This window comes from Canis lupus, chromosome 27 (assembly GCF_011100685.1).
Source record: "Canis lupus familiaris isolate Mischka breed German Shepherd chromosome 27, alternate assembly UU_Cfam_GSD_1.0, whole genome shotgun sequence".
Classification (NCBI taxonomy): Eukaryota; Metazoa; Chordata; class Mammalia; order Carnivora; family Canidae; genus Canis; species Canis lupus.
The window spans coordinates 19,810,453-19,835,134 of record NC_049248.1 but is presented as its reverse complement, the minus strand read 5'-3'; the positions used below and the strand labels follow the sequence as shown (position 1 = coordinate 19,835,134).

The 24,682-nt window shown below is 36.0% G+C and overlaps 1 protein-coding gene across 6 annotated transcripts in view; it reads left to right on the top strand.

Moving 5' to 3' along the window:
- Window positions 1-24,682, top strand: part of SLCO1A2 (solute carrier organic anion transporter family member 1A2) — a 118,675-nt gene that overhangs the window by 46,621 nt on the left and 47,372 nt on the right. For 4 of the 6 annotated variants that reach the window (XM_038576976.1, XM_038576979.1, XM_038576975.1 and 1 more), the window contains 2 exons: window positions 22,001-22,191; window positions 22,535-22,656. In XM_038576976.1, the coding sequence (XP_038432904.1) occupies window positions 22,597-22,656 (60 nt within the window). In that variant the 5' untranslated portion in view covers window positions 22,001-22,191; window positions 22,535-22,596. The remainder of the gene's footprint in view (window positions 1-22,000; window positions 22,192-22,534; window positions 22,657-24,682) is intronic. The other 2 variants (XM_038576978.1, XM_038576980.1) reach the window with 1 other exon arrangement.

The window sequence follows — 24,682 nt, the reverse complement described above, 5'->3', positions numbered from 1 at the left end:
AGTGCAGGGAAATACAGAAGTAAGAGCTTTTCAGACTGATTGATGCTTGAAGAACTGAAGGGAAATATAGTATGGCTAGTACATGGATCACAATAGAATAATTCAAGATGTGATGTGAGAAGTAGTAAGAGATCAGATCCCATGTTAAGATTGAGGACTTTAGGGATCCCTGGGTGGCGCAGCGGTTTGGCGCCTGCCTTTGGCCCAGGGTGCGATCCTGGAGACCCGGGATCGAATCCCACATCGGGCTCCCGGTGCATGGAGCCTGCTTCTCCCTCTGCCTGTGTCTCTGCCTCTCTCTCTCTCTCTGTATGACTATCATAGATAAATTGAAAAAAAAAAAGTAATTTAAAAAAAAAAAAAAGATTGAGGACTTTATTTTAAGGACAGAAATTTTGATTTTCAAATGATAATTTAGTTGCATTTTGGCGATGGATTATCAGCGAGCAAGGGTGCATATGGGGAGATTTGGTAGGAGGTGACTGTGGACTGGAGTGGCTTACCATTATCTATTACAATTCTTTGGTTACAAGTGATACAAATCTAACTCAAACCAAGGACTAAAGGAAGAATTTGTTGACTCATTATCAAAACATTAAAGTAAAAATTTCATCTGGGTTGGACAAAGGAAACTCAAAATTCCAGCAGTCTCTTCCTCATTCCCTCTCCTTTTCTTTGTCATCCCCCTTGCTGTCATTACCTATCTTTTGTATATACTTTCTACTTTTCAAACTTATTCTCTCGTACTGGCTTCCTCCACATGACTAAAAACAAGGCCACAGGTTGCTTTTGTAATGCAACTATTACTGCTTCACCATCTAGAAAAGGACAGACTCATATTTTCAATAAGTTAAAAATAAATCCAACAGAGGTCTTCTGGTAACAGAAAGAAGTGGAAAGGGTGCTAGAAAGTCAAAACAACAGATGTCCGTTACAGAGTAGGGATAAATGGATGGACTCAGCAGATATTTATAAAGCAAAGTCAACAGGACTCAGCAACTGGGAAGTGAGGGAGAGAATGGAATCTAGAAGGACTCCAATATTTGGACAGTATGGTACCAATAAATTTGAAATGTTTGCAAAACATCCAAGCTGAGATGTTCAACAGGCAACTGTTGAAAAGAGTTTGATGTTTGTATCTTTATAGATAGTAGTGGAGACAATAGGAATGGGTAGACTCCACAGGGTTAAGATAGATAGGTAAGGAGAGAATAATAACAGAGCCTGGAAAATTGCCAGTATTTATGGAGTGGGGAGAAGAGAAGCATCCAAAGAAGACTAAGAAGGAGTACACAAGAAGGAAATCCATGAAAGATAGTATCACTACTAATACAAATGGCTGAATTAAATTAATATTAATTCAAGTAATAAAATGTGTTCTGGCTTTGATCTCTGGTCATCAGTAATGATTCAAAGTGCATTGGGTGGGGGTAAGAGGTGATACAGAATGTGGTGTCATGAAGCCAAGGAAAGATAATTTTTTTAAAAAGAGAATGGTCTTCAGTGTCCAATATTGCTAAAAGATGAAGAAAAAGACTAAAAGATAGATGTTGAATTTAGCAAGACTAAGTTCACTGGTGAAGGATTTTAGTGCAATGGTTTGGTTGGAAGCCACAGTGGATGAGAAATGAGGTCAAGAAATAAAGATACTGATTATAGGTTTCATTAAACAGTGGTTTAATGTGTATGGCTTGCTAGCTCATCTTGTTTCCAGATAAAGTGCACTGGAAAATGTGGGTGTCTCTTTTTCATTGTGAAGTAGAGCACACAGCCTTGATTATATCTTTGCAAATTCAGTATATACAGTATTTGATGATATTGGACGGTGGGTCACCAAAGAGGCCAAATTCATCACATGACAATAAGTCATTAATAAAAGGTAGCTTGTGTTTGCAGTAATTTCCAATGTAAATACACCTATGTAAGGTAAAACATTTGCTTCACTCCTTGCAGGAAGCTCTTAGTAACATGACTGATTACAAGTTCAGACTTGTTTCAAACTACAGAAAAAAAAAAAAACAGCTATAGATAGCCTGTCAAGACTGTATTATTTTGAAAGATGAGGAATGTTTTTTTGAGATATAGAGGTGTTGTTATTGTTTTGCTAACCCGAAATGGAAATTGTTGAAAGTGAAACTTGAAAGAAAACTTGCTTAAAACATCATCAATGGTGCATAAATGAGCACAAGTTGATCTACTTCCTTAAGTACAATTTATTTGGTATGTAATGGTACAAAGTAGCATACTGGATGTTGGAGTTGAGTGGTCAGGTGGACCACTATAAGTTGTGCTTCTGTGAGGCCAAGTACGGGGTACACTGTCAGTTTATGGTGGATAAGGGGAAAGAGAATATTACTTGGATTATATATTCTCCAAGGTTTTTTATAATGCTAAAATTTTATGGATCTCTCATTTAGTAGTTCTGATAGGCAGCACATATACTTATGACAGGCAGCACATATACTTACTTAACCCCTAACATCAATACTACATGCAAATAGTCACTCAGTAAATGAGATTTATCTGATTTTTGAAGATCTATCTATTTGGTTATGAAAGTGCTAGTTTTCACTGTTCCACAGTAATTTTATTGGGGTTAAAGAATATTATCCAGCAGGCAAAAGAAAGTTTGACTCATATTATTCCTTTCCTTTTTTTTTTTTTTTTCAGCCAATACTCACACCTTATATGTGAGAACTGGTCTATATGTAGATAGAACAAAATATATATTACTAACATATACATTAGCATATGTAAATGGCCACCTAACATATGTGATTTAAAAGCTATTGCAAAATTTTGTGCTATTCTCTCCTGTGTCCCTGCCAATGGAAATGCACAATATTGGAATTTCTCCCTTGCATGACATACTCAAGGTGAGGGCTCTCTTCTTTATTTTACAAACATATGCATTTTTTTTTCTGGTAAGGAGGAAAAGGATGTTACCTTTTAATGAGAATGATACCTTTAGTTAGCTGGTATCACATTGGAAAGAAACAAAATGAGATCCCTGAGGGACATACCTGAAAAGTTAAGGGAAAGGGAGAAGAGCAAGAGGGACTGAAAAAATATTTTCTCATAGAAGTTAGTCTTTGATTTAGCCTGTCATTTTTCATATAGACTAAGGAGGGAAAATAAGTGACATTGATAATTTGACCTTCAAGATGACATATTGGGTACACATGGGTGTGTACACGTGTGTGGGTTTCTCACAGTATATACAGGTGTTTTAGCCTGACTGGATACATGTGGCAGACCTTCATATGTGATCAGATATATCTATTGACCACGCATTTCACTGCACACAAGGCAATCTGATAGTGGCTGATGTATTATTAGCTAATTTACACATATTGACTGAGCCTCTTTTATACATGGAAGTACATTTTTAACAGGAACTCTGTAATACCTTATTAAGAAGAAGTATAGGAAATTTTTAACTTTTCGAGGTTGATTAGTCTGGAATTAGTTTATTTAAAATACCATTGGATAGACAACTATTTATTCTGGGCTAACCTTAAGGAAAGAGTTAATGGACCACCAACAGTATTTAATTAAAATTTCTCTATATTGGTAGGGCCAATGATGTTTTAAACAAAAGTGTTTTAGTAAATTACATCTATTAGCTACTTTGCTAATCAAGAACCTTTTGCCATTGTATGATGAATTCGAAGACAGTCACATTTCCACAGAATCAGAATTATGGCCTGGTGAGTAATGAACGTATAATGTTATCTAGTTCCATAAGCCAGTGACTGATGAATCATAATTAATGACCTTTTTTTTTGAAAAACTTGAGAAAACATGAAGTCTTTGAGCTACAGTCAACTTACATCATATTTCTTTCTTTAGGTTGTATTAATCAAAGCCCTTTGTGAAAGATAGTTAATTTGCAAGCAATTAAGATTATTTAGATGAACTTTGAAGTATTTCAAGTTATGTTTTTAACATGTCTATCTATCCTAAATGACATCATTAGGGGAACTGCTTAAAAAATTGGTTGGCTAACTTGAGATAATATTTTGACTGCTTGGGATACTGATGTCAATCACATGCAGTTTCAAGTAAACAGCAAAGTTGGCAAGAATCTATTAACTTAAAATGCAGAGAGCTAGTGTGACTATTTCCTAAGTAATTTTTTTAAAATTACTTTTATTCAGCTTTCTCTAGTATTAAGTAATGGTTTTTGTGCTTGCCTTATTCGCATCATTTGGGGGGCGGGGGAAGATCAGATTTTCATCAGCTCCACTTTCTCCTTCATGCCCAATAAAGTGAGCTCTAACTGGTTTGCATGAAATTTTTTGTGGTTCTGCTTACTCAGAAATGTCCTAAACAGCAGACTACGGGGCTACTTTCTTCTTCCCCTTTGTCTTGAAACCAGTCACCATTTTGGGTTAACAGAGACAAAACTGAAATTATTTCCTCTAAGTGTTCACACTAGAATGTACATTTGTCTACTTGTAGACAGATGGAAAATAAGATGCATGTGTGTGCATGCCTGGGTGTTTGTGTACATGTGCGTGCTCATATGCCTGTCTATTTACATGTGGGCACACGTGCACATGTGTGTTGGGGGTTCAGGAGGACAGGGTTGGGGAGAGACCAAAGGCCTGCTGATGAGGGACTTCTTTGGGGGCTGGGGAGGTGATGGCTTGCTCCTACAAATAATCTAGTATATGACTTTCAACCAATCCCATAATGATTTAGGGTTTTCCATTCAGGAAATTAATATAATCATCTAATCCATCCCTGACTTTTACACACAGAGAAAACATCACGTTAGAAACAGCAGGAGAGGGAAGGACTGAGAAGAGAAGCAACCATGGGCCATTTTGTCTCACTCATTACCAAAACCCTCTTTCAGGTGGTGGCCCCAGCTCCCATACACTGGCGTATGCAGAAATGCAGAGCTTCTTGGAGAAGTCTGTTTATTTCATGCCAGACTTTGGCTCTTTTAGTCTTCTATCTGGAATGCCTTCTCGCCTCCCTTGATCTGTCTAGCCTCTACCTTTCAAGTTCAGTTTGGTGGTGCCTAATTTGTGAAATTTCTTGTGATTCCCTAAGTTAAGAGTGATCTTTTCCTCCTTAAATAAGTAATAATAATAATAACTAATATTTTTTAGTACTTTCTGTGTTACAGGCATGATGCTCATATCTCTGCACATAGTAACTCATAGTAGCTCACAACAAACCTCTGAGGTAGGTACTTTTATTCAGTAGATTTTACTGATAATGAAACAAGTTGGATACTTTTGCCAAGGCCACATAGCTAGAAAGTTGTGAGTCAGGGCTGGAGTCAATCTGGCTCCAGAACTGACATTCTTGTTCCTTAGCCTATGCATTGGTGGGACATAGCTTGAATTATAGTTGCTGCAATTAGAAGTCTTATTTATCAAGCCATAGGCCTTCTATAGAGAGAGACCACATATTTTTTTTCTTTTTAAGATTTTTATTTACTTATTTGATAGAGAGAGTGAGAGCACAAGCAGGGAGAGCAGTTCCTCTGCTGAGCAGGGGCTCGATCCCAGGACCATCAGCTCCATCATGATCTGAGCTAAAGGCCGACACTTAACCAACTGAGCCACCCAGGTGCCCCAAAACAACATCTTCTAAAGCTACTCATCCTCCAAGCATCTAGAAGACCGTCTGTATGTATTAGGTATACATGGTATGTTTATTGACCAAAACTATACAAAGCAGGAATAGGGAGAGTTATGTAATCAAATAAAGGAGAAAGAATTATTTTGCCTTACTAAATCAAAGTGCTAACATTGAGAACATATTAGACAAGCTGGCAAATTGGACAAAGGTGTAGCAAAGGAGATAAGAAAACAGAATTGATTCAAGGACACTTAGAAGGGGAACAGGTGGGATTAAATAAAGCTTTAATTATAAAGCTTTTAATAATCTCCTCTGCCACGGTGGCAGATCTCCAAAGGAAGTGCCCAGTTATTTTTATCCACCTCATTTGCATTGGCATAAGTATCAGGAAGATAAAATAGGATGGAGACAGCTCCCTAGTACCAGATACAAAGGACGAGACACAGCCTACCCTTTAGTTTTCATTGTATTTTCTGCGTTCTGGCCATGTAGGAAAGAAAATCAGATCAGCCAAGATTCTGATGTAGAAAAAATAGACACACAGAAATTACTTTGTGTCATAACTGACCTTGGCATGTTTTCATTAGCCCAGAAATACAATTTTCTCCTGACCAGCAGAAATGTGCTGAACATTCTTTCTCAGGAAAACTTCTGTTTATTATTATCTGATTGATTTATATTGGTTGGACTTCAGTATACTTGAGAAAGAAAAGACTTAGTTAATGGTGCCTTTATTCAATCATATAGTTTTAATGTAATTTGCACAACCGTATTTTTCTATGTATTAACATCATAATTAAGAAAGTCTATGACAGTTTGATTTCGGCACCCTGAACTTCAAGAGATCATGCGATTCACACTGACCTATAGTATTATGAACTTACAGTATTTGCTTCAAGGAGTGTGTAGGTGGTTAAGTGCCTAAGTCTGTTAAGCATCTGCCTTGGGCTCAGGTCATGATCACAGGGTCCCTGCTCCCTCTTCTTTTGCCCTCTCCTCCTGTACATGCTTACTCTCTCTCTCTCTTTCTCTCTCCTCTCAAATAAATAAATATTCTTTTTTTTTCAAAGAATATTTGCTTCAAAATACATGATTTGGAAGTGACAATTTATAGAAAGGATTTATAGATTGTTAACTTATTCAGAGGGTATGTATGAGCTATTGATTAACAGAACAACAATTTTCTAGGTGCCTTAGAACTTTTTCTATGGCACACATAAAAATAACTATATGTGTTGCAGACCAGTGCAAACAAAAGTGTATGCTCCCAGCTGGAGGTGACCAGTCTTAGGGAATCTGGTTGCCCCAAAGCGAGACTGGCCATCTTCTGGCTAAGCTATTAATATCTCACCACACCTTTAACCTGTTCACTATATAAGTGGAACATAGTTTGGGATGCTCTTTTGTAGAAGAAGCTCTTTTTTATGAGTAAAATATCATATCTTCATTTAAAGAGATGATAGTCTATTTGGAGATACAGATACCTATATGTTTATAATGAAGAAGCAGTGATACAATGAAAAATAACACATTGTATGAAGGCAGATGAAGATGGGTTCAGGGAGACCTCAAATGGTGGCACCTCAGTGGGTGTGACCTTGAAGAATAAGTGGAATTAGCAGAGAAAGCAGAAACATTTTCTACTAAAAGGGAAAAGCATAATGGTGGGTGTAATTGAAAATGTAACTACCACATACAGGTAGTTGGAGCATAGGGTGAGTATATAAATGAATATGGATCTTATAGTTAGGGCCATGGGATTTTCCAGATCCTCTGGCTCTGAGTGAATATACTCTGCCCTCCCCTCGCATTGGCTTGGTCATTTGGCATGTTCTGGTCAGTAGAAAGCAGCCAGGATGATACTGTGTAAATTCAGCAGGAAGCACTCAGGAGCACTGCAATTGCATCTCTATTTACTTCACTTGCACTCTTGTCATCTGACATGAGAAGAATATGCTTCAGGCAACCTGTGTTTTTAAATGAAAACATGTGGAATGGAAGGAAACCATAATTGAAGTCTAGCATCCAGCCTGACTCAGCTAAGTACATACACCCTGACTCACAGCCAAACAGAGTTGTAAATGTGAAAATACTTGTTTTAATGCCATAGAGGTTTTTGAGGTTGTTCTGCAACATTATTGCACAAAACCTTATAAATCCAGAAATTGGTTCTAGAAATAGAGTTCTTCTGTAACAAAAACATGAAGTATGCAGCACTAGTCTTAGAATCCGATGGCAAAAAGACCTCTAATATGATCTAGGAAAATAGTGACTTATGTTACATGGTGAAACATTTCGTCAAACAGTTTTCTGCAGTAGCCTAGAAAATTTAGATAAGGAAGTTCTGTGGGAGAAATGTTAATGGCATGAGCTGGTCATTGCTAAGTACAACAAAAGACACTACAAAAGAGATGTGTTCAGAAAATTAGATGTTCTCAAGAAGAATTGAAAAGGATTATAGAGAACCTAGAAATCCATGATTGCAAAATAAAATTGTTTCCTATCACAATGATGATGTCTCGGCCATTAGGGCATGTCCTCAAGGGCAAAACTGTATCTAATAACTGTTCTTTAGGGACAACTGCGTAACACACACATATTGAGATCACCCATCTGTGAACTGAGCTCATAATTTTTTTTATCTCCTATTAGATGATATTAAGGGATAGTGTAGATATGATAGTGAAGATATGATCTGATGGAGAGATGCAATTACATTACCTGCTGGATGACACTGAGTCTGGTCTATCTGCTATGCAGCTTACAAAGGCCCTCTAAACTTGCTTGCACCTCGTACTGAATGCATCACTTTTATCTTTTTTTAAAAATTTTTTATTTATTTATCTATTCATGAGAGACACAGAGAGAGAAAGAGAGGTACAGAGACACAGGCAGAGGGAAAAGCAGGCTCCATACAGGGTGTCCGACGTGGGACTTGATCGCGGGTCCTCAGGATCAGGCTCTGGGCTGAAGGCTGCACTAAACCGCTGAGCCACCCAGGCTGCCCACATCACTTTTATCTTATGATTGATTGCTTGGCACCCACCTCACTTTCTGACTTGCTGAGTCTGACCGAATGCAGTTCATTCTGGCAGTTCTGGTCACATGGTCACTCTATCTAGGCAGTCAGTCACTCCATCCTTTCCAGGGCCCAGTAGCTGCAGAGTGCATGGCCTTGCTTTGGAAATTTGGGGAGGGGGTGTCTCTGTTGTGATTCTCACACTGGGGCTTGCCATAACCTCCACATGTTGTCTTCCCCCCTGATAGCTATCTCTGTAAATGTATACCATCTTTTCTCCCACACAAATATGAGCAACTTCTGGTTCTTTTTTCTGATAAAGATAGAAAAGAATATATTTTAGATCAATGGTTGCATAACATACATGTATAACGTGTTCCTGAGACCATGTTAATCTTCCTAGAAAAGAGAACATGTCTTGCACAGCAATTACAAATGGGATCACTGCTAATTTGAGTTTGTGATAAACTATTGTCATCCTCCAGCATTTTCTAATTATTGCAGGGGCCAGAGTGGTGTGTTAAATGGGGGATAGGAAAGGAATCCTGCATTTTTGATCATTTAGTGTAGCATTAATTTCTGCTGTTCTCCCTACCCAGATCACTGTGAAAGATCTTACCCCACAAGCCAAGGAACAAATATGGGGGTTCCACCATTTACTAAGAATAACCATTCTAATTATTGCTGATAAAAAAATGACCGTGAGTGTGTCTGTTGACCCTCTGCAAGCTAGATCTGGACTAAGACTCCGTTTATTGTCTGCCCACAAATGGCCCCAGACTAACAGAAGGTCTGTAATGACTATTATTGTCTTTAGATATCAATGTCAACTCAGACCTTACATACTAGTTCTTGAATGTTTGAATATATGCCTTTCCCCAGCATAAGAGTACTCTAGTAAATGGCTATATAGCTCACTGAGGACAGATGGGAGGAAACCATATATACTAGTTGAGATGTCATGGTCCTTTCCTCTTAGGGACCTGGTCTCTCCTCAGTCAATGGGTTCTAATCTAAAAATGACTCATATCAGGAAATTGAACAAGATACTGTAACATTTTATTAGGGATGGATGCTCTCAGTCTTCTTATAATCCATCTTTGATTTCTTATGATTGTCTTTACAGCTTCTTGGGTAATATTCTTGTTGGCTACTCATCTATCTTGTACCTCTGGCTGTCATGTTGTATTAATGATCCCCATAACTTTCTGAAGTTCAGATCCCACTGATTACTACCCCAAGCATAATACTACTTGAAATAATTATACCCACTTTCCTTCTGATATTTAAATACTATCACCTGGCCTCTATTGTTTTGTGATATTATCATCCTCTTTGCTCTTAGAGAGCTCTATTCTATAACAGCATCTCTTAATGTTATCCCTGGCTTACCATCCTGAAATCTCAAAAAATGCTTACCAATGAATTCCATCTTGCTTGGGCAAATGGAATATCCTTTGGAGTCTTCCGTGAAACACAGATGATTGGTGGTGGGGCTTTGGGGCTTATGTGACATCTACTTTAGCATGCTTGTTTCTTTGAGCTTTTTATCCCTTCTCCTACCATCTCCCATGGATGTTTTGGAATTTCTATTTCACTTAGTCTGGGCTGTCACTTTTCTAAGCTTCTAAGAGACATTACAGAAGCATGCTAGCTTAACCTTTGCCAAATATTAAAACTTGATAAAACCTTATATGTAAGGGATGGTATCAGTAAAGGGGAAAATAGATATAGATTGTTTTAAAATGTTGGCCAGGATAACTTTTTAAAAGATTTTATTCATTTATTTATTTGAGTGAGAGAGAGAAGAGTGAGAGCGCTCCAGTGGAGTGGTGGTGGGGCAGGGGGAGAGAATTTCAAGCAGACTCCCCACTGAATTCAGAGCGCCACATGGGGCTTGATCTCATGACCCTAAGATCACCACCTGAGCTGAAATCAAGAATCAGATGCTTAACTGACTGAACCACCCAGGTGCACCCAGGAGTATTTTTTAAAGAAAATATCAGAAGAACTTACAACCTTACCAGATACTAGATATAAATTGTATCAAAATTTTTAGAAACAATGCATTTGAAAACTTCTTTGATGCATTTGAGAACTTTTTTGTTGTTGAGAACTTTGATGCATTTGAGAACCTGGCACATTTCATATCCTTGTGTATCAACTATTCAGACCTGGGCATTGCTTTTCCGTTTCACTTACTTTCATTTCCACTCTTCAATCAACAGCCCACATGTCTCATTGTCCTGTGATCCTGTGACCTCAAAAAACTGTTCCTCATCTGATATCTTGCACCAGGAAATGCATCTGGATATTTTTTTCTTTAACCATAATGTTTTATTTATCTAACTCTCTCACCTTTTTGGTTAATTAACTTTTCATCTCTCTCATATTACTCATAACAGCCCTCCTTGTGGTTTCAATCTGCCACTTCCTTAATTCTTCCCTTCCTTCTGCACTCAAATTTGACTTCATGGTCCATAATTCAATTCTATACTTACCGGCTTCATAGATTCCTTTACTGCCTTAACCCATTGGCAGGTCGAAATTGCCAATTCCAAATTCTAGATGAACATATACTTCTATTTATCTCCTTCTTTTTCTCTATTGAATATTTCTGACACAAATTACACAATGATATTTATGATCTTCCATAAAATCATATCATCCAATGTGACTCAGTCTAGCAATCAATCGGTCTAGTAACCTTTTACTCACTTGCATTCTGCTTTTTGTTTTAACCTCCACAGTGACCATTTTTAACTTTTTTTCACTAAGTACCTAAGTCTTTATTATACTTGTTTTGTTGGTGTTTTTACTTTATTTGTTTTTAGATTTTTTGTATTTCTCTTATTTTCTAATTTTTTTGAATTTTCCTATTTGCTTTTTGCTAGAAGTTTAAATTCCATATTGAGCCCAAGACAAGCACATCCTCCCTCCATCCAGCAGATGCAGGGAATCTGTTATAATTCTCCCTACCACTATTAAACAGTATTTTCATAGAAGTTATTTATGAATTACAAAGAGAAAATAATAACTATACTGAAAGAAAACTGGCAGATATACTTTCACCACTGTGATCAAAGCTAACACTTGCAAAACTGAACAAACTGACATCATGTGTCTTCAGATCACACGCCCTGAGGAGGACATATTGCTTCAGTAGTATTCCTGTTCAAATGTGTAACTAAAGTTAATCACGAAGAAACATCAGACAAACTCAAATTGAGAAACATTTTGCAAAGCAACTAAGCTACACTCAAAAAATTTTCAGGGTCAAGAAACACCAAAAAGAAAAAGGAAAAAAAAAAAAAAGGAAAGTAAAAGAAAAAAAAAAAGGTTGAATAACTGTTCCTGATCAAAATAAACTAAGATATAACAATGAAATACAGTGCACAGTGCTGGATTGAACCCAGGGTCATTAAAACAGAAAAGCTAGAGGCATCTAGGTACTAATTCAGTTATACCTCTGAATTCAGCTCAGGTCATGATCTGGGGGGATTGAGTCCGATATGTGGCTCCCTGCTCAGCAGAGAGTCTGCTTGTCCCTCTCCCTCCCCAGCCTTCCCTGTCTTTCCTCCGCCACCCAACTTGTACTCCTCTCTCTCTCTCTCTCAAATAAATAAATAAAATCTTAAAAAAAAAAAAAGCAAAATCCAGAAAAGCTGTAACATTATTAGGACAATTGGCACAATTTGAATACAAACCACAGATTAGATAAGAATACTTAACTAATATTAAATTCTCAGGCTTTGAAAATTGTGTTCTGATTATATAAAAGAATGTCCGTTTTTTTAAAATACACACAGAAATAGTTAGTTAGAAAGGACCACAATATCTCCAATGCATTCAAATGGCTTAGTAGTGGGGAAGACAGTACATATATGCAAAGAGAATCAGAGAGAAGGGGGAGGGATGGATAAGGGAGGGAACAGGGAAGCAAACGATGCAAAAGGTAACTAATTGATGAATCTGAGTAAAGAGTATATAGAAATTCTGAAAAAATATTACACTGTATGTTAACTAACTAGAATTTAAATAGCCTGATACAAAAAATAGAGCATATGGAAATTCTGTATATTCTTGCAGCTTTTCTCTATGTTTGAAGCTCTACCAAAATAAACATTGCTAAAACAATACGGCTGCTTAAAGAAGCAGATCCAATAAATGAAACTCTTCATTTATACTCTAATAAGATTCAGTTCTGGTGGGGAGTGTTATATCATAGGAATAGGTAGAAAGGCCAGCAGGCCAACGATTAAAATATATTCTGGCTAAGAATCATGGACTTCAGTGATATTTTAGATATTAGTCAAAACAAAAGTGTGTAAAGGTGCTTTACAGTGTTTTGTGTGCATACATATATATTATGGCTGTTTCCATATTTGCCACTGAGAACTCGACTGGACCAATGTTATCAATTTCTTTGGGCTTGTACAAGAGTCTTATTCTCCCTCATGGTAAAGCACAATCTTTTGAAAATTTTCATAAATTAAAACAAAGTTTATTTAAAAAGTAGTTGATTCTACCTAAGTGTTTGTAGGCAATTATTAGCTTTATTTAATTAAAATATTTGTTAATATTAAGAATGAAAGCAAATTTCTTGTCATGTGTATCATATTATTTAACATAGGTATACACTTCCTTATTTTAAATTAGTGTTGTGAGAAAAATGCATGACCCGTTAAGAAACAAATTTAAAAATGGCGTTATTTTGTATTTGGCTGCAGGGAATAATATATAAAAGTGTAGATTGGTACTTAACTATAAAGGTGTTAAAAAAGCTGATATGATGTTAGAAATTTTTACATTTAGAGTGTTTAAAAAGTTTTAAAAATCAGTAAGCTGTTTTATAATGTTTGAATTTTTTTCAAATTGAGGAAATAAAAGAATGGCTTTTATGTTATTATTTGCAGATATTTCTGTGAGTATGAAAAGACATCTACATTCAATTTTCCATCTCTTATTCCTTTTCAAAAATTGTTTAGGAACAATGGGACCATAAAAGAAGGTACTAGGTAAAAATTTTGGTTAGGTAAAAATTTTGGTTACATGAATGAAGCTTAATGGTCCAATGAAGATAATCTTGAGGAAAATTTATAAAATTATTATTTTTTAATGTTCCCCCTTAGGTTATATCTTAACATCAATGCCCTTCAAACTTATCATCTTTAATCTGTGGCCCATTAGAAGCAAAAATAAAATAGCTTATGACTGTGAATAGACAATTTAAAATTGTCTAATGATCCAAGCTGCCATGCTGACAAATTCATCTGAGGGTTAACTTGAAGGAGAGGCCAGTCATGTGCCTAATCATGTGATTAATGCTAGTCCCTGAGCCTCTTGCTTGATATGTATTCATTCAAAACTGTTCCCTTTATATAATTTAAACAACTGTTTTATTTACTAATCCCAAAGTAAAAATTGGAATGGATACCTTTATGGCCTGTAACCACATCTAATAGAAAGTTCTGCATAGCAACTCCAGCTCTTTCAGTGGCTTCCAGTAAGGAAAATCATGGGTGCCTTGGGTTGTTTAGCTAAATTAAAGCCCAAATAATCAGAGTCCCTGAGCCTCTTGCTTGATATGTATTCATTCATTCATTCAGAGAAAGAAAAAGGATACAAACAAAAGTTCTTAGTGATAGCAAGATAGAGTAACAAGAAAAAATAGAAGTAGTTAAGAATATAACATTAACAAGGATTAGAAATGTGATATGGTCTTATTATATTAGAAAACAATCAATTCCAATGGTGGGCATTCTTTTCCTTTATGTATTTAAAGTTCAATAAAAAATAGTATAAGTACTCTTGTGGAAAACAGCAAAGAAATTTCCAAAGGAAAAATAAAACAAAATTAACCATCCAGAGATAACCACTTTTAGATTCTGGTTTTGGCCTTTTAGTATTTTATCTAAATGAATACAACAGTAAACACACACGTGTACACACACACACACACACACACCCCACACCATGGTGGAGAGGCAGATTAGGGTAATGGTTCATAGTATCTAAGGCCAGACTGCATGGGTCTCAATCCTGGCTCTGACACAAGCTGTGTGTCCTTGCACACATTACTTGACTTATCTATGCTTTAATTCCACATCTTTAAAGTTGGGATATTATTGATGTCATATCATATGTCCATCAACAGATGAATGGATAAAGAAGATGTGTTATGGGCAGCCCTGGTGGCTCAGGGGTTTAGCGCTGCCTTCAGCCCAGGGTGTGATCCTGGAGACCCTGGATCGAGTTCCATATCGAGCTCTCTGCATGGAGCCTGCTACTCCCACTGCCTGTGTCTCTGCCTCTCTCTCTGTGTGTTTGTCTCTCATGAATAAATCAATAAAATATTTAAAAAAAGATGTATATATTATATTATATTATATTATATTATATTATATTATATATAAAATGGACTACTACTTAGCCATCAAAAAAATGAAATCTTGCCATTTGCAATGATGTGGATGGAACTAGGGAATATTATGCTAAGTGAAATAAGTTAATCAGAGAAAGACAATTATCATATGATCTAACTCATATGTGGAATTTAAAAAACAAAACAGAGGATCATAAGGGAAAAGAGGAAAAAATAAAACAAGAAGAAATCAGAGAGGGAGACAAACCATAAGAGACTCTGAATCCTAGGAAACAAACTGAGGGTTGCTGGGGGCGGGGTAACTGGGTGATGGACATTAAGGAGGGTGTGTGGTGTAATGAGTACTGGGTATTATAAAAGACTGATGAATCACTGACCTCTACTTCTGAAACCAATAATACAGTATATGCTAATTAGTTGAATTTAAATAAAGTCTTTAAAACTCACCAAAATAAAAAACTAACTGTGCTTTAAAATAAAAATATTTACGTCATGGAGTTTTATGAGAATCTCTGGATTGACATCCATAAAGCTGCTGGAACAGTGCCTACAATATAGAAAGTAGTATATAATAATAATTATTATTATTATTATTATCTCCAATTATATATAGTTTTACATAAAATATCACATTGTAAATATTATAATAGATCTTACGTTTTCCCAATCTGCTTATAGCCCTTCAGGAAAATCTGCTATTTGTACTTTCCTTGTATTTTGGGGTCTTTAACAGTGTCCAATAAATGGATATCGATTAATACCAGCTTTGCTCCCATCCTGAGTCCATAGAAAAATAAAACAGAGAAGTATAACATGGAACGTCCAAAATATCACTGTTAGTACTTAACAAGCTGGTATGAGGGAATGTGGCTTACTCCTGCTGGCAAGCATGCTTCCTTACAGTTGACTTCCAAATACATAGGCTTCTCCAAGAAGTCAGTGGGTCATATCAGCCATCTCACATGGACTAAATGAGGTTACAGAGAGAGTAAAGGCATGTCATGCCAATAAAATGCTATTCATATAAAAGGAAATAATAAGAATAAGGAATAAGAATGTTATTTTTCTCCCCTTTTCTTCTCCCACTATGGGAAGGTTTTCCTTCTGACTGTGATGTTCTTTAAAAACTTGGCTGTTGAAGCAGTCTCACAAAGCACTTAGGGGTAACTAAGACTATGTATCTCAGATCTCCTTGGACATTTTCCCCATATGTAACTTGAGAAAAGAATCCCAGATATGCCTTGTTGTGTGAAGATTTGGTGACTACAATTGTGTTTACATGATGTAAAAGTAATTTATTAATGTATGAATCAGTTGAAAATCAGTTCATCTGGTGCAAAGTCTCACGTCTTATTGGGTATTATATGGAGACTGAAATGTCTGTATATGTAATGTTAGGAGTTGGCCAATTATGTGGCCAAATAGCTTGAGTCTATTACTGAGAATTTAGAGCATTAATGATTGAATGTATATTATCCAGTAATACAAATAGCTACCCTTCACTGAGTGTTGACTGTGTGCTGGCATCATGTTACACGTTTATTACATATTATCTTAATCCTATGCAACTGTGGTTATCCTATGCATAATCCTATGCAACACAGGATCCTCTTTGTATCCCAGGACACTGACTTCTGCAAAATTTCTCAGGCTGTCTAGCATCTGATTTCCTGTTAGGTTGTTGATGGCAGTATTGGTGTGAGACTGGAGTTGTTAAAATTAAAACAGACAAGATCAATCTTGGAAATTCCTGGAGCAGACAAAACTAGTTTACCCATACAAAGCTTACCTTAGCTTATTTTTGCAAGACTAACTGGAAACGTGGGTTATTTCTTGCTTATGCTTCTGGAAATTGTAAACAAAACTTAAACTATTTCTCAAGGTTGGTATGAAGTAACCACTGACCGATTCACTATCATTTGAGAAAATTCTAATATTCTGACCAACTACTGCAAAAATGAAACAGACACTATTCTCTTACTACATAAGATTCTTTCTAATAATATACTCCTGAGCCTCATTCCATGAGTGGGTTTGTGTGCTCCTGGTTTTGAAAAGTATCTTTTTTAGTGTGTGCACAGAAGTTTACTAATTACTACTTCAGTGATTCTTTCTGAAGTTTTGACAAGGTTGTAAAGAGAAGAAAAGCCAGGATATGTCCAACATCTGACAGGTGGTGCCTCTGACAACTTCAGAGGTAGTAGTGCCTCCCCAACCTTGGGAACTCCTGCTCCTATAGATCAAGTCTTTTCCCTTTTTGATACAATCATAGGCATGGGAGTGACTTCTCACTGGTATAAATCTCTAGATTGCACACCCTTTGCCTAGTTTGGCTTTTAAACTCTTATTATACTTTTATAACTGGTTTTCCATATTAAATTCCTTTACTGAACTACTTGTCATGAGTTCTATTATCCTGTCTGGACCTTGGCTGATACAAAGGTAGAGACTGTCTTCATTGTGTGGATAGAATAAGGTGACTTGTACAAAACCACACAGCTAGTTTAACAACAAGCTTTTAGACCAGTTGTGTTTCATTTTAAAATCCAAGTACTTGAACTATGGTGCTGTATTCAAATGATATTCCAAATGAATACCCCAAAAAAGTTTTAATTGTCTCTTCCCATTACTTAGCTTAAATTGCCTGTGTTATGGCACTAGCTAGCTATGTTTATCATTTAATTGTCTATCTCTCTCAATAGCTTATGAACAGGCACATATGTTATTATTCATCTTTGTATCCCTAGCACCAACTACTGTGCTTGGAACATAGTAAAGTCTTCATAAATATTTGGGGAATGAATGAATAATCATTAATAGAATAACTATTAATAGAATTAACCATCAATAAAATAACTACTTTATTCCAACAACCCCACAGGGATATTATATAAATTTTATAACAATCTTCATTCACAATCTTAAAAGGTAGGCATAAGCATATAGCTATCCCACATCATAGGTAAGAAAATATAGGCTAAAAGATTTAAACAACTCACAACTGAACTAGAATTCACTAACTGGGCTTCAAGTTCTGACATTTTTATTATATCTGGCTGCCTCCATGAATGTGAATGAACAAATAATGGGTTTGGGGGAAATGTAAACATTTTATTGGATTTTCAGTTATTTGGGGAGCTTCATAAACATAAAAGCTTTGTTAAATGTTGTATTCTTTTTCTATGAGAAAAAGGAGCAATTCAGTATCTATGTGCCATAATTAAATTAAGGAATATGTTTTTCTATCCAAAATTAGGTCTGTACAGGCAAAAGGAAGAAAAAAATGGGATAATAATCTGAAGAAATGAAAGAGTTTATAAATTGTAAGTGTGGAAGAGGTGCCTGAGAGGCTCAGTTGATTGAGCCTCTGACTCTTGGTTTCAAGCTCAGGTCATAATCTCAGGGTCATGAGATCAAGCTAGGGTCAGGCTCTGAACTCAGCAGAGAATCTGCTTGAGTTTCTCTCCTTCTGCTCTCCACCCCACTTGTGCTCTTGTCCTCTCTCTTAAAAATAAATAAATCTTTTTTAAAAAATTGCAAATGTGGAAAACAATGGTTATTCCCATAATTATTTGACCATTCTCTAGCATGACTTGGCATGGGATATAATACTGATGATATTTACAGCCAGTTCTCCTAAAGATTTAGAGCAGGTTTCATGTTTACTTTTCCACATTTTGGTCTGTTATCTGGAGTTAGATGGTATGTTATCCAAAGTAACAGGTTAGGTATTTTTATTACTGGATTGCTGCTGATGGCAGGTTTTGCTTGTGTTATTGTGTGTTCCATACTTTGCTTTCCATGGTAGAATCAGTGTCTGAGTCTATGCCCCAGTTAAATTTCACCTCTATTTTTGCCTGGAGTCATGCATTCCTGGTACCTCCTCTGAATGTAGGAATTAAAATAATACTTGTAAAGCTGATTTACAGAATCCATTATCTTATTTTTTTAAGATTTTATTTATTTATTCATAGAGACAGAGAGAGAGAGAGAGGCAGAGACAGAGGCAGAGGGAGAAGCAGGCTCCACGCAGAGAGCCTGAAGTGGGACTGGATCCAGGGTCTCCAGGATCACACCCTGGGCTGCAGGCGGCGCTAAACCTCTGCGCCACCAGGGCTACCCACATTATCTTATTTTTTGATTTCAGATGAAAATGAACTAATAGAAGACAAATAATGTGGAAGGCACCACACAAAGTATTATTATTGCTTCTATACATGCCTTATTGGCGCTTAACTTGATTTGGTATTGGCTGAAATTATTTCAGCTGGATACCACCAAGAGGTGGTTCTTCTCTTGCAGAACTAGGAGTGACTTGAAGACTCTGGAAATAAACAACTTTCATAAGATTTTTGCTGGGGCAGCCCTCTCTTTTCTTCCTGGGGGAAGGATGTTCTCTTAAGTCTTCTTCGTGTTATGTACTACCAGTTTTGCCATGATAAAGGAAAGTCTTCATTTTATTCATTCAATAGTATAGAATAATGCAAAATTAAACATACACATTTTCCTCTGGTTATTTATAGTAATAAAGAACAATGTATAGATACTTAACCCTGGGGAAAAAGCACAAACATGACCATTTATTTGCTTTGTTAAATGTTGTATTCTTTTGTGATTGGAGACATACCATTAAGGGCTGACAACCCAAGGTGCCAACACTCCCTTCCAACCCACTACCCTCACTGTGTTGCTATACAATGGTTATAGAGTTTCAATCATGCACGATGAAATAGCTCTAAGGTCCAACGACCTAAAATATGAATTTAGTTAACAATTCTATAATGTGTTTTTACCACAACTAAAAACAAAAACAAAGAATCTCAACAGGGTTGTGACCAGGAGGCCTGGAAGAAACTCAATCACTTTTGTAGAGAATGCATACTAAAGAATTACTTGCCTTCATTTGAATGCTGAGAAGAGTTAAAGAAAGAAAATGCTTCTCCATTTAATAAAACTTGAGCAAGTTGTTTTCATTAACAGTAATGATTGATGGGGATTCGTTGGTGACACTGTGGTTCCAGGAGCAGAAGTCACCGTATAAACAACATTGTGCTAACAAAAGGAGTCTGTTCACATGGCTGGCACTTGCAAGGCCACAAGGATATGGAGAAACAACACGTGCATTCCCTGATTTGGAGCCAAAGTACTCAACAGTGATTGTGACATTAACTATTGGATTTCATGGATTTTATTAAATAAACAGAATAGATTTTATCCATTCATTCATTCATTTTCCCCCATTAATTTTTTTTAAATGTGTCTGAAAAGCTAAAATGTTTTGGGGGAATGCTCAGTGTTAACTCAATCACATTGAATTCCTTCCAAGTGCTTAGCTTCAAACACTACCTCTTATCCCAGTCAAGACAACTGTTTATAAAACTTCTCTCAAGACAGTAAACACATTTTAAACAAATCTTTGAGGCCAGATAACAAAAACTGCTCAAGGTGGGTACATCGTATCATAATGCAGGGATGGAACTAGAGAATTCCCCTTTGTAGTGATTTTCTGTGTCACTAACTCCACCTCCTGTGGCTGCATGGGAAAAATAGGTATTCAGAATAGTCATGACTTTACCCACTAAAAAGAGTGAAGCCAACTTTGATATGGAAGAGGAAAAAGTTTTCTCCCTCTTATTGTTTGATTGGGTGACCATAATTGGGTTCAGATATTGTCAAGAAGAATAGAAAGAAAAAAAGAGAGAGGAGGAAGACTGGATTCTAAATCAAAGAAAGAAGAATGAGGGCAGTTGAGAGGTTTCTGATAAAAGCAGATATTACAAACGAGGACCAAAAAATAGCAGTTCCTATTCTTTTAAAAAATTAATTCCATCTCTCGGTCTTTCCAAAACTAGTGCCATGTACTTGATCCATAATTAAGGTGATTTGGCATTTTATGTGGGGAACTTCAGCATGAGTTCATTTGTATGCTATTCAGATTTGCCAAGCTTCTAATCATTTTCATTTATAATCTATGAAACTTTCACCACTTATGTACCAATTTGTATTTGACCATATGCTGTTCAGTTCTAAAGTGTTTTATTTAAAAGTTTCACCCTTTTCAATAAAAATATAAGTTCCTTGGGATCTGAGTCCAAGTACATTTCACAGAGGCCTACACCTTTCTAACTAGTTTATATTATCTGTAAGAGAACTTATCTGTCTTGTTCACTGCTAAAATCCTGTGCTTAGCACTATGATTGGTACATAGCAGTCTTCCAATAAATGTTTGTTACATCTGTGAGGGAATGAGTAGAGAGATTTAAAATCATATGTAACAGCTCAGTGGCTGTTGCCTTCAGAAAATGTATAGAGGGGGCAGCCCTGGTGGCTCAGCGGTTTAGTGCCGCCTTCAGCCCAGGATGTGATCCTGGAGAGCCGGGATCAAGTCCCACACGGGCTCCCTGCATGGAGCCTGCTTCTCCCTCTGCCTGTGTCTCTGCCTCTCTCTCTCTCTTTCTCTCTCTCTGTTTCTCATGAATAAATAAATAAAATCTTAAAAAAAAAAAGAAAATGTATAGAGGTAAAGCAATTAGGTTTTAGAAAGTTAATGTCATTGAGGATCACTTGTTAAAATGGATATTGTTCATAGGATTTTAATAAATTAATGCTGGGGATACTAGTAAAGTATCATTCTGGCAACTTGAAATGGATTTACTAGAATAAGTGTTGCCAGTGTGAAACACTTTGGTTTTGGTACAAAATAATCCCCTTCTTTCAAGACATAGTAGACAAAATCTTTGACAAGGAGTTAGTAGAATATAATAGAGTTTAAGTCATCCTTTTGTTTTACATATAAAAATGTGTGCCTACATATCATACATATGAAAATGCACATATATTTATGAAATGTGTAAGTATAAAGATCTCCACTTATATGTTTGGTCTTCTAAACCTCACATTCTACCTTCAAACTGTAGGATTCTTTTCCAGATCATAGAATTATTTGTTATTTTTACTTAGGCTATTTCCATGATTAAAATTCCATATCTCCCCAGGTTTCTGTGAATCAGCAGTGCCTCAGAAAGCGTTTCCCTTCCTGAGACTCCAGGGAAGTCTTGGAACGCAAAGAACTTGAAGAGGGAGCCTGGCCAAATAGAGATTTTTGAGCCTTGGTAGGCTTGCTGAAGCAGATTTTTAGCACAAACACAAATCAAAGTCTTTGTGTTCTTAAAAGGAGCATTTTCATGTAAGTCCAAAAACCTCACTTTGGTTCTATTTGTTTTGGCTAAAGAAATGAAACGTGGTTTGTTTTAACCACGTGGTTATTATTTTGCAAGGAGACCATAGCAAATTATTCTAATATCTTTAATCTCACTAAAGAGTAACAAGTTATTTGATGTAACTTTCTCAATGGAAAATTAGCAACTAAATTTTCTCTAACGTCATTATTTTCTTCTAGATCTGAATCAAAGCTTCTCAGGTATTTTTGTAATACAATGGATTCTGATTGTTACTCAGATTCCATGTTTTCTTCAAAAGAATGACGACTTATGATTTTGCCAATTAATAGGTTTTTGTCTTCTTAAAAGGATAGAAATAAGAAATATCAAGATTTAATACCTAAATATCTTGAAACACTCAGAAGAGCAACATGGCAGAAATTGAGAAAAGACTTGAAACTCATAGAATGAGATGTCTTTCCAAGCTGAAGGTATGGACTTGTGTGTGTGTATATATATATGTATATGTACTATTTTTTTAACTTAGAGCTTGTAAAGTTTTTCACATGAAATTATTTAGTTTTAATGTCACATTATCTGATAAATTGATAATTTCTTGCTTTGCTGAAGTTAGTTTTATAACTGAGGGTTAAATTAAGGGCTATTGATTCAGACAATTTAATCAGAAATAGTTTTGAGGAATTTAAATGGAAGACAAGGTCTTAAAGTTTTCAGGTGCATAATATGTTACAGCAAGAATTGATTTCTTGGATCAAAAGGTCATTTTAATGCTCACTCTTGTGGGGGTTATAGTCTAGAGGAGTATGGGGGTCTCTCCTAGAAAATGGTTCATTGGACAGAAATGCTTTGTTGATCTGCGTGCAATTATTACTTCACAATGACCCAGTAAAACAAATGTTTATTTCAAGCTTTGGCAACATATCAATCATTCTCTATAAGAATAATGCCCATTTGTTAGCTGTTTCCGGTATTCTTGCCTGTTTCAGAGCAAATTATTTTTGTATAGCTTCAAAGCCATTTGCCTTCAAAGAAAATTTGAATTTGTTTTAAACCAAAGGATCTGGAAATTTGTCTCGATTCTACAGCTAGTGCCTTCAAGTGGTTTTCAGACTAAAACTGTCACCAAAATTCTCCCTATCAAAGTTTGCTTTCTCTTCACACACGTAGAGAAAATCTACTCATGTGCATAAAAGTGGTGAATTGTGATCTAGAACTAGAACACTACTTTTGCCTAAAATGCCATATTAATTATTTATTTTAAAAATTCCTCTTAAATTGTCCCTCTATTCTCATATCCTTCTCCTAAAATTGAGTGGTTAAAAATAAGACTCTAGGCTTAGGCTCCCTGTGTTCATACATGGGCTCAACTGTGTACTTGCCATTTGACCTTGGACAAATTTCTTTCTTTTTTTTTTCTTTTTTTCTTTTTTTCTTTTATAATAAATTTATTTTTTATTGGTGTTCAATTTACCAACATACAGAATAACACCCAGTGCTCATCCCGTCAAGTGCCCCCTCAGTGCCCGTCACCCATTCACCCCCACCCCCCACCCTCCTCCTCTTCCACCACCCCTAGTTCGTTTCCCAGAGACAAGTTTCTTAACCTCTTTCTACTTCAATTTTCTTACTTGAAAAAGCTAATAACAATACTATTTTGTAGGATTTTTTTTCCTTTTCAAATACTTGGAAAAATGACTAAAATATTGTAAACATTTAATAATCATTAACTATTATTATTGATAGCATTAGATGTTAACTAACTGGAATTTAAATAAAAACTTGGAAGAAAAAATTAATATTAAAAGCATTTGTGTATAAAAGTCAAGTCAGTTGTTATTTATAAATAATTGCTCTTAATTTCATATTGCATGCTACTTTGGAGTTTGTCAAGATTAAATATAGATGTTCATGCTATGGCAAAATATTGAGAGGACAAATTCATCAGGTAAAATTGGGCACCAACTGCTTAATAGTCAGATTTTTTTTCTTTTTTGATTCTCTGAACATAGAAATACGCATATTGAGCAAAATTCTTTAGAAAGCATCAGAGGACTGTCCTCAGTAAGTTTGCTTCAAACTGTGGGCATTGCTGTTAAAAGCTATTAGGACTAGCTTCATACATATAAATGTTATTTTGCACCAGACACCAGTCAAAATAGCCACCGGTTGCTTTCACTTTGTGACTAGAACAAAACAGTTTAGGCAGCCTACCTAGGTGTCTTAGAAAAGAATACTGGGGTCATGATTCATCTAGTTTCTACTCTTAAAATGTAAAATAAAATAAATTATTCTCCCAAATATGATTTGTATGTTATTTGGTAGACCTTGCTTTTAAAATAAAACCTGAATTATAAAACCATGTGAAAATTTTTTACTCTCAGTCATGTGCTCTGCAAAGATTTATAGTGTAGAGACAGTTTCTACAAATGACATTTACTGTGAAAGAATAAACAACTAGAGATACAGCTGTATTATCTTCTCAGCCATATAATGGAT